The sequence below is a fragment of the Salminus brasiliensis genome, chromosome 5, assembly GCF_030463535.1.
Source record: "Salminus brasiliensis chromosome 5, fSalBra1.hap2, whole genome shotgun sequence".
Classification (NCBI taxonomy): domain Eukaryota; kingdom Metazoa; phylum Chordata; class Actinopteri; order Characiformes; family Bryconidae; genus Salminus; species Salminus brasiliensis.
The window spans coordinates 3,851,725-3,865,431 of record NC_132882.1 but is presented as its reverse complement, the minus strand read 5'-3'; the positions used below and the strand labels follow the sequence as shown (position 1 = coordinate 3,865,431).

The 13,707-nt window shown below is 43.9% G+C and overlaps 1 protein-coding gene across 1 annotated transcript in view; it reads left to right on the top strand.

Annotated features, from left to right (window-relative positions):
• The window catches only part of abca4a (ATP-binding cassette, sub-family A (ABC1), member 4a), a 78,870-nt gene that overhangs the window by 41,440 nt on the left and 23,723 nt on the right, over positions 1 to 13,707 (top strand). Inside the window, exons 21-31 of the mRNA XM_072678677.1 lie at positions 109 to 248; positions 2,017 to 2,154; positions 3,397 to 3,587; positions 4,333 to 4,438; positions 5,634 to 5,839; positions 7,023 to 7,077; positions 7,701 to 7,781; positions 10,528 to 10,700; positions 10,788 to 10,912; positions 11,005 to 11,103; positions 13,248 to 13,437. Of these exons, the coding sequence (XP_072534778.1) occupies positions 109 to 248; positions 2,017 to 2,154; positions 3,397 to 3,587; positions 4,333 to 4,438; positions 5,634 to 5,839; positions 7,023 to 7,077; positions 7,701 to 7,781; positions 10,528 to 10,700; positions 10,788 to 10,912; positions 11,005 to 11,103; positions 13,248 to 13,437 (1,504 nt within the window). The remainder of the gene's footprint in view (positions 1 to 108; positions 249 to 2,016; positions 2,155 to 3,396; positions 3,588 to 4,332; positions 4,439 to 5,633; positions 5,840 to 7,022; positions 7,078 to 7,700; positions 7,782 to 10,527; positions 10,701 to 10,787; positions 10,913 to 11,004; positions 11,104 to 13,247; positions 13,438 to 13,707) is intronic.

Genomic DNA, 13,707 nt, shown 5'->3' with positions numbered 1-13,707 from the left:
GTAGGCATCATCGATCACAGTGGGGATTTACTGTACCTCTGTACCTGTATCTAATGATGCCCTCTGCTCTACCTGTGCTGTATCTGCTTGTGTTCTTCCCTTATGCAGCATGACGGTGGCCGAGCACATCCTGTTCTACTCGCTGCTGAAGGGACGGCCGCTAGCTGAGGCCCAGCAGGAAGTAGAGAACATGCTGGAAGACTTTGGCTTACCCCACAAGAGAAACGAGCAGACGCAGAAGCTCTCAGGTCTGAAAACACAGCATCGCACATGGCGACTGTACGAAAAATCAGATGGACGTTAAGAGGTCACAGCAGCTTGACCTCTTAACTTAGTTTATTAGTTCAAACTCAGTTCAAATAAGGTCCAAATAAGGGATTTCATCAGACAGTCGTGATCAAGATAAGTCTGTTACATTAGTCTGTCCCCATATTTGTGATTTTGCAGAGGTGATCACACACCAGCTGCACGTTTAAAGAGTGATGGTTCTATCATATAGTACCTTGTCTTCTAGCTCGCTCCTGAATTCATAAAAGAAACGGTGGTCAAATCTATACTCTGTAAATATCTGTAGGTCACTCAGGTGGTCTAGAGGATTTTCTAGAGAAAAATCTCAAAAAACTCGCCTAGGTCCACGGTCACCTCCAAAAACCTTTTAAAAAAAACAGTGTTCTCTGTCTTCGCAGTGTTAAGGTGAGGTTTTGCGTCACTTCGATAATTCTAAGGAAATGAGAATGAGTTCTCTAAGGAACTTTATGCAGCATTTAATGGTTTTTAAGGGTTTATTTAAGGGACATTCCAGACAATTTCCCTTATAAAAAAAGTTAAAATAAAAAAAAAGTTCAATTAAAATTTAAATGTAAGGTGCTTTACAGGTGATTGATGAAAGTGTCGGATAAAGAGAAAGAATACTATTATAATGATATTTATATACTAAATAATATAACAATAAAAGTTGAAAGGATAAAAGTTGAATAATCAATCAAAAGTTAAACAATCAAACAAGATTGATAATGAATAATAAAATAAAATAGTAGACAATAATAAAAAACAGATCAAATACAAATCAAGGTATATAAGTATGGATATTAAGACTAAGAATATATATATAGTTTACACTTAAAGATTGGAAGATTGTTCCAGCATTTTGGAGTGTACTGGCATCAATAAAGGTTGAAGAGAAGATCTGGAGGATCTGAGGGACCTTCCTGGTTCATAAGCTGAAAGCATTTCAGTGAGGGGGTCTGGTGCAAGAGCATGTAGTGCTTTATAAACTAATAAAAGTTTATTACAAAAACAAACAGGCAACCAGTGGAAGGGTTTTATGACGATTTCCCTTAAGAAAAGTCTTTAGAAGACATTTTTTTAATACTTTAATTTAATCTGATAAGGGATGTTTAAGCGCAATCTAAAGGAAAATTTTCACTTTTAAGTGTTTAATGCAACCAGACACTGGAAACCTTCTGAGGTCTTGTAGAGTCCATGCATCAACGAATCAGAGCTGTTTTTTCAGTTCACAGCGGAAGTGAGGAGGAGGTATTCAGAAGCCTGATGGCTTGTGGATAGAAACTGTTCGTCAGTCTGGCTGTCCTGGACTTCACCCTATATTATATGACTTAAACTGATTTAAAAGTCATTTAATATCCGCTGGGCTCGGGCGCTCCAACCAACTGGTTTGCATTATTGAATGGGAGTGATGCCTGCAGTCACATAGCTCTTCCTATTGGCTCTTCCTTTTGTTCTTAATGAAGCGTTTCCAATAAATAATTTCCTCATTGAACATCCTCAAACAGCCAGGCTTTACATGTATGAACTCTTGTGTGGTATTTTGTGGAGGTTCTCCTATATGGAGGTCCCCACCTTTAGTTAGACTCATAGGGACACGACACACTGTGACCTTTGGTCCGGGGCTGAGGTGCTACAGTTTTTGAGACAGATTCAGCATGATTTGGAGGCCACAGGGAGTTTCCACTGTGCGGTTCCTGTAATCTTTGTTCACATATGTGACACTTACAGGGGGGCTGCAGAGGAAGTTATCTGTTGCCATGGCGTTTGTGGGTGGAGCTAAAGTGGTTTTCCTGGATGAGCCGACATCAGGAGTGGACCCATACTCCAGACGTTCCATTTGGGACCTGCTGCTGAAGTACCGTCCAGGTAAACACACACATTCATGTTCACTCAGAGGATACATTAACTCTAGAGGCTCTCTTAAACCCTGCGCAAGGTGCGTTGCCATCGTACACCCACCAGCAGCCTATTTTCACGACTTCCACCTCCGTTGTTTAAACAGCAGAGCTGCTTGTGAATATCTCTACGCTGATGGGCGTGGTGGTCCCGAAATGAGGGGTGTTCAGGTCAGTTTCTGGAGTATTGCTGTGTATTTCTGCAGCGGAAAACACAGCAGGAGCTCCACTGACTGAAAACAGCCTAGACAGACGTTCCTCAACAGTCAGACGGTCGTTGCTATCTTGGCAGTAAATTGTCAACACAGGCGCGTGCAGCCTGACGCTTGTACACCCCCCGCGCTTTACACCACTGAAATCGCAACCCGCCAAGGTCAATCTGACCGCACCTGGCTCTTAAAGGGATGGCGAGAGACACGCTGATTGGTTTATTACTGCACGTTACGCAAAAAAAAAACACACCCATGATTAATTAAGAGACTCAGTACATGACTTTTGAGCGTTTCGAGTCGAGCAAGGCGAACTTTTTCCGTCGTTACCATAGCAAAGACACACCGACACGTTTAAAGCATTGCACCACAGAGACATCTGTTGACCAATCAGAGGTCAATACAACTCCATGTTATAGAATGTAATATTATTATAGTTATAGTTATGAAATCTTTCTACATGCAGCATCCCTAAATGTAGAAATACTATGTGCAATACCCCCCATCACATGTGCAATTACCTGTAAATAATATTGTTATTGCTTGTTAATTCTTATTTATATTGTGTAAATAGTGTAAATTATTGATCTAATTTTTTTGTAACTGAGTATCTTGCTATCCCTTTCTGCTGTGACTCTGAGAATTTCCCCACTGTGGGACTAATAAAGGATTATCTTATCTTAACTGTCCAATAATAAATAATAACAAAAAATAAATATAAATATATACATGAACATCTATGGTGTTGCTCCAAAAACATGACTCTCCATTTTATCAAATTTAAATTTTTTAACATAATGTAAATCTGGGTGTAGTTCTTTACATTGTATCAGAATTTAAGAATGAATGGACCAATAGAAATGCTCCAAATTGACTTCCATTGAAAGTCTTCTCCTGTAAAGCTGGCCGTCGGGAGGTGGGCGGGTTTTGGAGGGTTTTACGTAACAGTGATGATATCTGAAGAGACTATCTGTAATATAACTAACAACAATGCGTGTTTCCAGGCCGCACAGTGATCCTCTCTACGCACCACATGGACGAGGCTGACCTGCTGAGTGACCGCGTGGCTATAATCTCTCAGGGCCGCCTGCACTGCTGCGGCTCTCCACTGTTCCTCAAGAGCATGCTCGGGGCGGGATTCTACCTCACGCTCGTCCGCCGCATGAAGGACGACACACTGCCCACCAGGAAAGAGGCCAGTCCCCTGCTTATAATGGACTAAAACATACACAGTAGTGACAAAAGTATTGGGACGCTTGCTTTATTCATTATGTCTTCTGTCATAATCAAATCAAGAGTATCAAAAAGAGTAACTGTCTCTACTGTCCAGTGAAGAAGGCTTTGTACTAGATTTAAGATGTTAGGTGCATTGCTATGAGGATTTGATTGCATTCAGTGACAAGAGTGTTTGTGAGAGCAGCCTCACTCATCTCCAACTCCCAGAAGTACTGGATGGAGCTCCACCATCCATCATTCCAGAGAACACAGTTCTACTACTGCTCAACAGCTCAATGCTTGGGGGCTTAATACCCCTCTACTAGCCCACGCCTAGCATTATTAGGCAGCATGGAGCCAATAGGTTAATTATGTTGGACTGCTCCTGTAGATAGTCCTATTCTTTTGGAAATACAGGGACTCTACTGGGACTAGACCAGCTGTGTGTGTGGTTGTATGGGCATTTGCACATCTCTGTCAGATCTCTGTCGATCTCTGTCTGCAGCCTAAAGTAGCTGAATGCATTCATTAGAAGGGGTGTCCATAAACATTCGGACATGTAGTGCACCATAATATTTGAACATCATGAGCCTGGAGTAGCTGTGTGTGCCTGTAGGTGAGGGGCTCTGACCACCAGCAGTGTGCATCTGTGTGTGCATGTTGTTTGACTACCAACCCTCGGTTGAGTATCACTGTTCACTCCATTTCTCTGTGTTTGTGTACAGGGTCAGTGTGACTGTAAGGATGACTGTTCCTGTAAGTGCTCCATCTGCACGGAATATAAAGAGAGCATGTGCAGCCAATCCAAAGCCGCCGGCCGACAGATGGATGGTGAGACTTGTGTAGGAATATGACCACAGCTAATACGAGCTGTTTACCTGAACTATCAGAGAAGGGGGTACGGCAGCGTCTGGGAATTTATATAAACAAGAAAAATTTGATCAAAAATGGCTAAAAATGTGACTAGGGGCCCTATCTTACCCTCTGTGCATTGCTATCTGCTGCCAACAGTATATATTGGCGCCTTCCACCTCTGTCGTTTAAACAGCAGCACTGCTTGTGAATATATCTACACTGATGGGTGCGGTGGTCTTGAAATGAAGGGTGTTCAGATCAGTTTCTGGAGTATTGCTGTGTTTCTCGGCAGCGGAAAACACAGCAGGAGCTCCACTGACTGAAAACAGCCTAGACAGACGTTCCTCAACAGTCAGACATTCGTTACTATCTTGACAGTGAATTGTCAACACAGGCGCGTGCAGCCCGACGCTTGTACACCCCCCGCGCTTCACACCACTGAAATAGCAACCCGCCAAGGTCAGTCTGACCGCACCTGGCTCTTAAAGGGGGCGGCAAAGACATGCTGATTGGTTTATTACTGCACGTTACGCCCAAAACAAAAAACACATGATTGAGAGAGTTAATGTTGGCGGTTCGAATAGGTCTCTAACAGTGGAAAGCAGTATGTTATCATATTATTAAAGTCATTGGTTCGGATAACTGCTGCTGCTCTGGTTTAAAGGGATCATGCTTTTAAGTACCAAAACATTTAAAGCAGCATTATGTAAGAATTTGGTATTTCTCGCTCATGGGCTCCCTCTACTGTCGGGAAGTGGAATTTGAGCCATTTGGGCCAGCACTAAAGGACACGCTTTACACAGCATTTCTGGACAAGCTGAGAGATACAGAACCATCATGATAGAGTAGTATTGCAAGGTTTTAGATAAAATGACTCGGGTTACCCAAATGTTCAGTACCAGCCTGTAGTCGCACCGTTCAGTTGAGGAAATCCAATGGAAGGCTTATTAATGACCATTTGCCAGGAACAGCACGACATTTAATTATTCCGTTTTTCACACTTTCATAATTTTGACATAAAATCATTGTTTTGCAGCTTAATTTTTCCATATTGACCCTTTAAAATGCATCAACACACATATTATACTCAATATATCATGGTACTTCCACAACGCACTGCTGAATCCCAGAGTATACACATAAGTGAGTGTGTGTGTGTGTGTGTGTGCAGGGGATGTGGACACCATCACAAATCTGGTGCACCACCATGTGCCTGAGGCCAGGCTGGTGGAGGCTGTAGGGCAGGAGCTGACCTTCCTGTTGCCCAGCCGGGGCTTTAAACACCGGGCTTATGCCAGTCTCTTCAGGGAGCTGGAGGAAACTCTTGCGGATATTGGCCTTAGCAGCTTCGGAGTGTCCGACACCTCACTGGAGGAGGTTTGTCTGTCCCACAACACACACAGAGCTGATGTAGCACATACAGATGTGATTGGAAATGTACGTCTCCTGGACGTCATGTCATGGCAGGATCTCATGGTCTCAGGAGGGTTAGTGCCTCTTAGCAAGTTGCACCTTGACCAGATGCCGTTGGTAGCCATCCACAAGCTTCTGGCAGCCTCTGGTTGGAATTATCATATTGGTTTGAGGTCAGAACTTTGTGAAGACCTTTCCTAAAGCTTCACGTTAACTGATGGTTTGGGGTTATGCTGAAGAATTAAGAGGCAATCCTCCTTCTTCATTATTTGATCCACTTTGTGCAGTGTACTGGTTCTACTGACAGCAAATCAGCACAGGGCATGATGCTACCACCACCATGCTTGACAGCACTTGCAGTGCTCTCAGAGTTGAAGGCCTCACCTTTACTCATCCAACATACCAAGATCCCAATCTTTGTCTAATCATCTTGTCATCTGCAAACTTTAGTCTAGGCAGCATCTCAGTCCATGCTGTAAACGCTAGTCATGCTGGTGTTCCAGCAACTTTGGTGGTTCTTTGGTTGTTCCTGACCATCCGAACCAGTTTGCTCTAAGCTCTTTCTACCAGACCTTGATGTTTCTTCCCCTTACCAATAACATGGACTTCAGTACAGTAGATTGAACTGATGATCTTGGAATCTGCAGTTGCTTAGAAATGGCTCCAAGAGACATTCCTGATTGTGTGAATCCATGATCATCCTTCTGAGACCTACACTGAGCTCACTGGACTTTCTCATTGTACTGGGAGTTAGTCAATCAATAAGGATGGCCAAACAAACCCTTTTAAGCTGCAGGAGCTACAAGGAAGCTATCAAATGTAGTCCATCATGATCACTAACAGGAAGTTAGGTCTTGGCTTTGACTCTGGAGACATCTTGGCTTTGGCAAGTTGACATTTTGAAACTTTCAGCACCACTGAATTAATATCTAAGTGGGTGCATGTATATTGTTGACCCTGTCTGTATACTTTTGACCCATTGACCCATAGTAAAGATGCATGATGTAACTCAGTCAAAAGAACTGTTCAGGAAAATCCATGACTTTCATGTCCACTCCATAAGAACACAAGTGTCCATAAGTATTTGGACAGTAAGTTTACTGTTTTTGCCATTGACTACATTTACTCTTTTCTTACTACTTGGTAGATCTTTCTGAAAGTCACAGCTGATGGTGAAACAGCTCTTGGAAAATCAGTAACTGGTAAGGGGGATCTTTCACCTCACTCTGTACTTCTCTATGATGATCTCCCTTAAGGCCAGAGCACCCCGACCAAACATTCCAAGACAAGCCCAACAGTCAAATGGCAGTTGTTTTAGGTGACTGTCCATGGCACACCAGTCAAATACCACCCAACACAACAGCTGATCTTCATTATTAGAACATTATTAGATTACATGTGGTCCTGGGGTAATTCTCTTCATCACAGGGGGCTCCTCTGAGAGTTTTTTCCCGTCTGGGTCGACCATGTCTGCATTCTCCTTTGTCGTCTCCTGATGTTGATGAAAAAAAGGGTTTCAGCCGCTGCTGCTCGCTGTATTTAATCTCTGAGGGCACATATACTTTCAGGCAAGGCAATACTTTCCCTTTTCATAAAACATAAACATTTTTCACACACATAAAAATTCAGCACATCAAATTCCACTGAACATTTCTGGACAAGCGCAAGTCGTGTCTCGCCGACCCAACAGCCATATTCTTTGGGCCGGGGTGCTCTGGCCTTTGTCCCGTTTGCATCTGATGTTGTGTGTCATGCATGTGTGTTATGCTTGCTGCAGTGTTGTGTGTTTCTTCTGACATGTTTTGTGACCTGTTGAACTTCTTAGACTTGAGAGAGCTGCAGCAGAAATCTCGCTCCAGTGTCTTTCAAAACACCACAGTGACTGTGAATATTGAGGATCCAGAAGGTGATGAGAAGTCCTGCTAGGGAACGAGCTAGCATAGCATGGCGCTAACCAGCTTTCAGCTACAGCCCTAGGCTACTCAGTGACATGCTGTTGCTACGTTGCTGCACGCAGTGCTGCGGAATAAACATTGTTTAGTAGGTCTGAATGTTAAATGATGAGATTTTATTTGGCCCATGCTTTTTGCAGTAGACAGCATGCTCAACCAGCACTACCAGCAAAGCTTGGTCTTTGACTAGAGAAGAACACCGCAGTACTGCAGTAGTTGATAAGGAGCTTAAAATGCTGGGGGTGTAATGATTATATGGTACAGTAGCGTCTCAGGACAGTGGATTTTAGATTTAGCAAAGTAAGACCTTATTATTATCCACAAGCTAACATTGTAGCCCTGAGCTAATATATGAGGAGCATGCTTTTCCTCCATGCTCTTAATTTAGAGCTGGTCTGTCCTTCTAGTGGACTCGACTTAGACTACATTATCAGCATTTAGCCGACGCTCTTATCCAGAGCGACTTACAAGCCCAACTTGGAACCCCATTATCACCACGTTTTGTCCATGTGTCCCATGTTGGCCCCACCAGGCTCAATGATGGGGCCAGGAGGGGTTAAACATGGGCCTCATCTGGTTTGCACTCTGCACATTAAGGCCTAAAGGTTGGGCTTAGGTTGGGCTGTACCTAAGTTTGGGAAGCCCAACTGGGTCCCAGTAACAACACACTGTACAAACCCACTCAGAGCGCTTGCCCACCTGGAATGCACCTAGCCAACATTCCACCCATCTTATTGGTGTAGCGCAGCACAGTCACCCAGACCAGGAATCGAACCCCAGTCTCCCACATGGTGTGTTAGTGGTGTTATCTGATGCACCACACCAGCCACTACTTGAATATGACCAGCATTAAAAACCAGTGTATTACTGCCCCCTGTTGAATGTACATTGCCGAATTTATTCATACAAAAATGTATCGTTACACTCCTAGTAAATGCTAATACTGCTAACGGCTGAGTTTCCCTATGTATTCCCTATGTAGTGTTATGAACATCTTATCTGGTAGACTCTGGTAGATCAGTGGGATGCTTACTTGGCCATTTAAGAATGCCTGTGCTGAGCTGAGATGCTTTCACGAACCCCAACCAACGCTAATGGAAAATACGCTATATGTCCAAATATTTGTGGACACCTTTGTTACAAATGCATTCAGCTGCTTTAAGTTGCACCAGTCACTGGCACAGATGGGTAATTGCACACACACAGCTTGTTTAGTCCCTGTAGAGAAGTACTGCCAATAGAATAGGACTCAGGAGCAGATCAACATGAACCTATTGTTGCCTAGTAATGCCAGGCATGGGCTAGAGGGGTATGAAGCCCCCCCCCCAGCATGAAGCTGTGGAGCAGTGGAAGAACTGTACTCTCTGCTTCATCCATGGGTTGTCATGTTGACGTTTGAGAATAGCGATTCTGTTGTTCGGACCCTCAGGATGAGTTTGTTCCACCACTTTGGTGCCAGAGATTAATCTAGAGGCGTCCTGAGAGATGGTGGGTCAAGTCGAGCCATGCTTGGGTTTTGACCATTGCTATCAGGTAGGGCTGCTACAGGAAGCCAGTGAAGGGGTACCCAGCAAGGAAGTGGCAAGCAGCTGGGTGGCCTCCCTAGATCCATGGCCTCCCTAGGTTCATGGGGGCAGTGGTGGCTCAGCGGTTAGAGCGCCGGGATATTGATAACAAGGTTGTGGGTTCGATTCCCGGGCTCGGCAAGCTGCCACTGTTGGGCCCTTGAGCAAGGCCCTTTACCCTCTCTGCTCCCCGGGCGCTGGAGTTGGCTGCCCACCGCTCTGGGTGTGTGTGTGTACTCACTGCCCCTAACACATGTGTGTGTGTGAGTGTGTGTTCACTACCAGATGGGTTAAATGCAGAGGACACATTTTACTGTACAGTCCACACTGTACAGTGACAAATACGTGCACCTTTGCACCTTTACCTTTACCTTTAGATCACTGTGCAGACTCGGAGCTCCTGAAATGTAGGGCAGTTCTGTCTTGCTTGGGTTGAGCTTTAGGTGACAGTCTGCCATCCATGATGGGACGTCGGTTAGACATGTCGAGATGCAGGCCGAGACCTGTGTGTCAGAAGGAGGAGTGTCATTAGCATAGCAATGGTGGGAAAGATGGTTAGCCCAACTGGGAACCCAATTATCGCCAAGTTTTGTCCATGTGTCCAATGTTGGCCCCATCCGGGTCAATGATGGGGCCAGGAGGGGTTAAACATGAGCCTCATCTGGTTTGCAATCTGCACATTAAGGCCTAAATGGGGCCCATGTGAGATTAAGTACCTAAGTTTGGGAAGCCCAACTGGGTCCCAGTAACAACACATTGTACAAACCCACCTGGAACGCACTTAGCCAACGTTCCACCCATGTGAGTCTGGGATGTGAGGATCATACCACATCCTGACCTCACTAATTCTCTTGAATCCAATCAAATCCTCACAGCAATGCTCCTCCTTCTCCAAAATCTGGCAGAAAATCTTCTTTCCTGGACAGTAGATACAGTTAATCCAACACAAGCAGGATCAACTCTTTTTTAATACCCATGACTTCAGAAAAACAGTGAAAGAGCAGGTGTCCCAATACTTTTGTCCATATATTCTAGTTGGTGTTTCATATCAGCAATGCTGAATATTTCCCTACTGATTACTTTGTTCTCTTCGGGACTGATCAGTCGTGTCTGAAAGCTCTCTGTGTTGCACAAGCAGACAAGAAGGCGTATGCTAACGGCCAGACGGCGGCCGATGGCTTGCCCAGAGAGGAGGGGAATGGCTCCAGGCAGGTGAAAGGTGTGTCTCTGGTGGTGAAACAGTTCCTAGCTCTGCTCATCAAGCGGTTCCACCACACCACGCGCTCCGGCAAAGATTTCTTTGCCCAGGTCAGATTACCCACCCACTCTTAAGCATAAATGCTGCCCTCGCTTCATTAGAGGGAGTTTAAGTACTGGGTTTTTGCCCTTTTCCAGATTGTGCTGCCTGCCAGTTTTGTGCTGGTCTCTCTGATGTTCACCCTCGTCGTCCCCCCATTTGGAGAATATCCCAGCCTGACCCTGAGCCCCTGGACGTACGGCCGGCAGTTTACTTTCTTCAGGTGAGTCTGCAGTACAGCAGATTGCAGGAGTTGGACCTCCAATCAGTGAGTGCAGTTGTGATGCTGTCATTTTCTGATATCTTCCCCTCCAGTAACGAGCAGCCGGACATGGTGGAGATGAAGTACTTTGCTGATGTGCTCTTAAACAGGCCTGGATTTGGGACACGCTGCATGGTGGACGAACCCCTGGAGTAAGTGCATGCGTGTGTCCTGCATATGTAAGCAAAGCCAGCATTTATTGAGCTGCTGGAATGAAGGAAAGACATCCAGTGTGAGCAGTTCTGTGGTTCTGTGGTTCTGCAGTTCTGCAGTTCTTCGGTTTTGCAGCTGGAAACACCTGACAGAAAGGCGACAGTAGCTCAGCTAACCCCTCTGCCCCTCAGAGCCAACACCACCACCTCCAACCTTGAGGAGGATAAGCTACACCGTGATGCACGTCGTCAAGTTGTGCAGTATCACCATATACATACTTTGTCCAAATGTTTGTGGACACCCCTTCTAGTTATCTCATTAAGCTGCTTTAACCTGAGTGTTGAGCGCTGTCACTATGATCGGAGGACCACTGGTTCGATACCCGGTACAGGGACCATGCCTATGCCAGCACTAATAATAGCTAATATGGGGGCAGTGGTGGTCTCTCAGTGGTTAGAGCCCTGAGCTATTGATGACAGGGTTGTGGGTTCGATACCCGGGCTCGGCAAGCTGCCACTGTTGGGCCCTTGAGCAAGGCCCTTCACCCTCTCTGCTCTGCCCCCCGGGTGCTGGAGTTGGCTGGCCATTGCTCTGGGTGTGTGTGTGTGTGTGTGTTCACTACCACTGCTGTACATAGTGCAGTGAAAAATATGTGCACCTTAACCTTTAAGATGTGCCCACTGACACAGATGTGCAGCAGTGATGTACCCTGGTCCTGGTAGAGAGGTATTGCCAATAGAATAGGACTGTCTGGAGCAGGTTAACATGAACCTAGTGCCAGGCGTGGGCTGACCTCACTAATGCTCTTGTAATGTGCCTCACAGCAATCTAGTAGAAAGTCTTCTTCTCTGGACAGTAGACACAGTTACTCCAACAGAAGCAGGATCAACTCTTTTTAATCCCCTTGACTTCAGAAGAAACAATGAATGAGCAGGTGTCCCAATACTTTTGTCAATACATGAGCAGGAGGAATAGCCTTTATTGTCATGCAAAACCTAGGATCTCCAAAATGGTAAATTGACAGGAGAAGGGAAAACCTTCTTAACTTATAATGGAAGTCAATGTAAAAAGTCACTTTAGAGCATTTCTATTGGTCCATTTATCATGAAACTCTTGATACGATGCGTAGACCCACATTCCCAAACAAATGGCAGATTTAAATTATAAAAAAAATGAAAAATGGAGAAAAATGGAGATTTATATATATATATTCCAGGCGTTTCATCAATCAGAGCTGAGTTTGCTGAATCTGCAGACTATGAACGACATAAAGTCCCAACAGCAGTGTGAAAGACTAGTGGAGAGCCGGCCGAGACATGAGAGCTGTGATTGGTCAGCTGAAATTTTTCCACCATAGTGATTTCTGAATGCTCTCAGAGTTCAGATATTAGCACTGTGTTTAAATCTGAATAATAACTTCTTTACATTTTAATTATTATAATCATTTATCTGCATTATTTAAGCAGCTGTTTTGGAGCAGTTGTCATTTCTGCAAATAAATTAATGCTCTAAATGGCAAAAAAAATTATTTGGAGTTTAAGAGAAATATTCTCCATGGTTTATGAAATACAATGCCAATGTTCATTTCCCTAAAATACACTGAAAAAAATGGCATAAATGGAGATAAAAGTTTATAAATAAATTACCTATATAGTATATATGTATATATCTATACCTATCTATATATATCAATATCTACCTATCTATCTATCTATATATATATATATATATATATATATATATATATATATATATATATATATATATATATATATATATCTGGAAAACATTAAGAGACACTTAATTCTTAAATTTGCATCTCTTATATTTCATAAACCATGGACCACATTTCCCCCAAATTCCAAATACAAATATTTGCAATTAAGAGCATTAATTTATTTGCAGAAATGACAACTGCTCCAAAACAGCTGCTTAAATAATGCAGATAAATGATTATAATAATTTAAATGCAAATTACTATTCAAATGCAGGGTGGTCTCTTCATATATATATATATATGTATATGTATACGTGTGTGTGTGTGTGTGTGTGTGTGTGTCTGCTATATTCTTGTATGGAACATACACATGTGTTTATATGGTCCGGTGTCGCCAGTCACCTGAGTGTTCTGCCCTCTTCCCAGGGAATACCCATGCAACAACATCACCACAGAGTGGGAAAAACCTCTGGTGAACCCGGCTCTCATCGACGTGCTGGCCGATCCGCAGTGGACAGAGCTCAGGCCGTCTCCAGACTGTCAGTGCAGCACCCCAGGCAAACTCACCATGCTGCCCGTTTGTCCTGAAGGAGCAGGGGGGCTGCCCCCTCCACAGGTTATAATAAGAGAATTTCTGTTCACTAGCATGCTGTGTGAAGTCTACCCCTGCCGGCCTGCTGACCTGGAGCTGAGTTTTTAAGTGAACTAGAGAGGAAAGGAGTGATAAATAACAGCTTAAATACTACTACTACTACTACTAATAATAATAATAATAATAATTATAATAATTATAATAATAATAATAATAATTGGCTTTTCATGTGTCTAAACGGCAATTAGCTGATTCACTAATTGAGGTGTTCTCAGATGAAAGGGGGGTGTAATG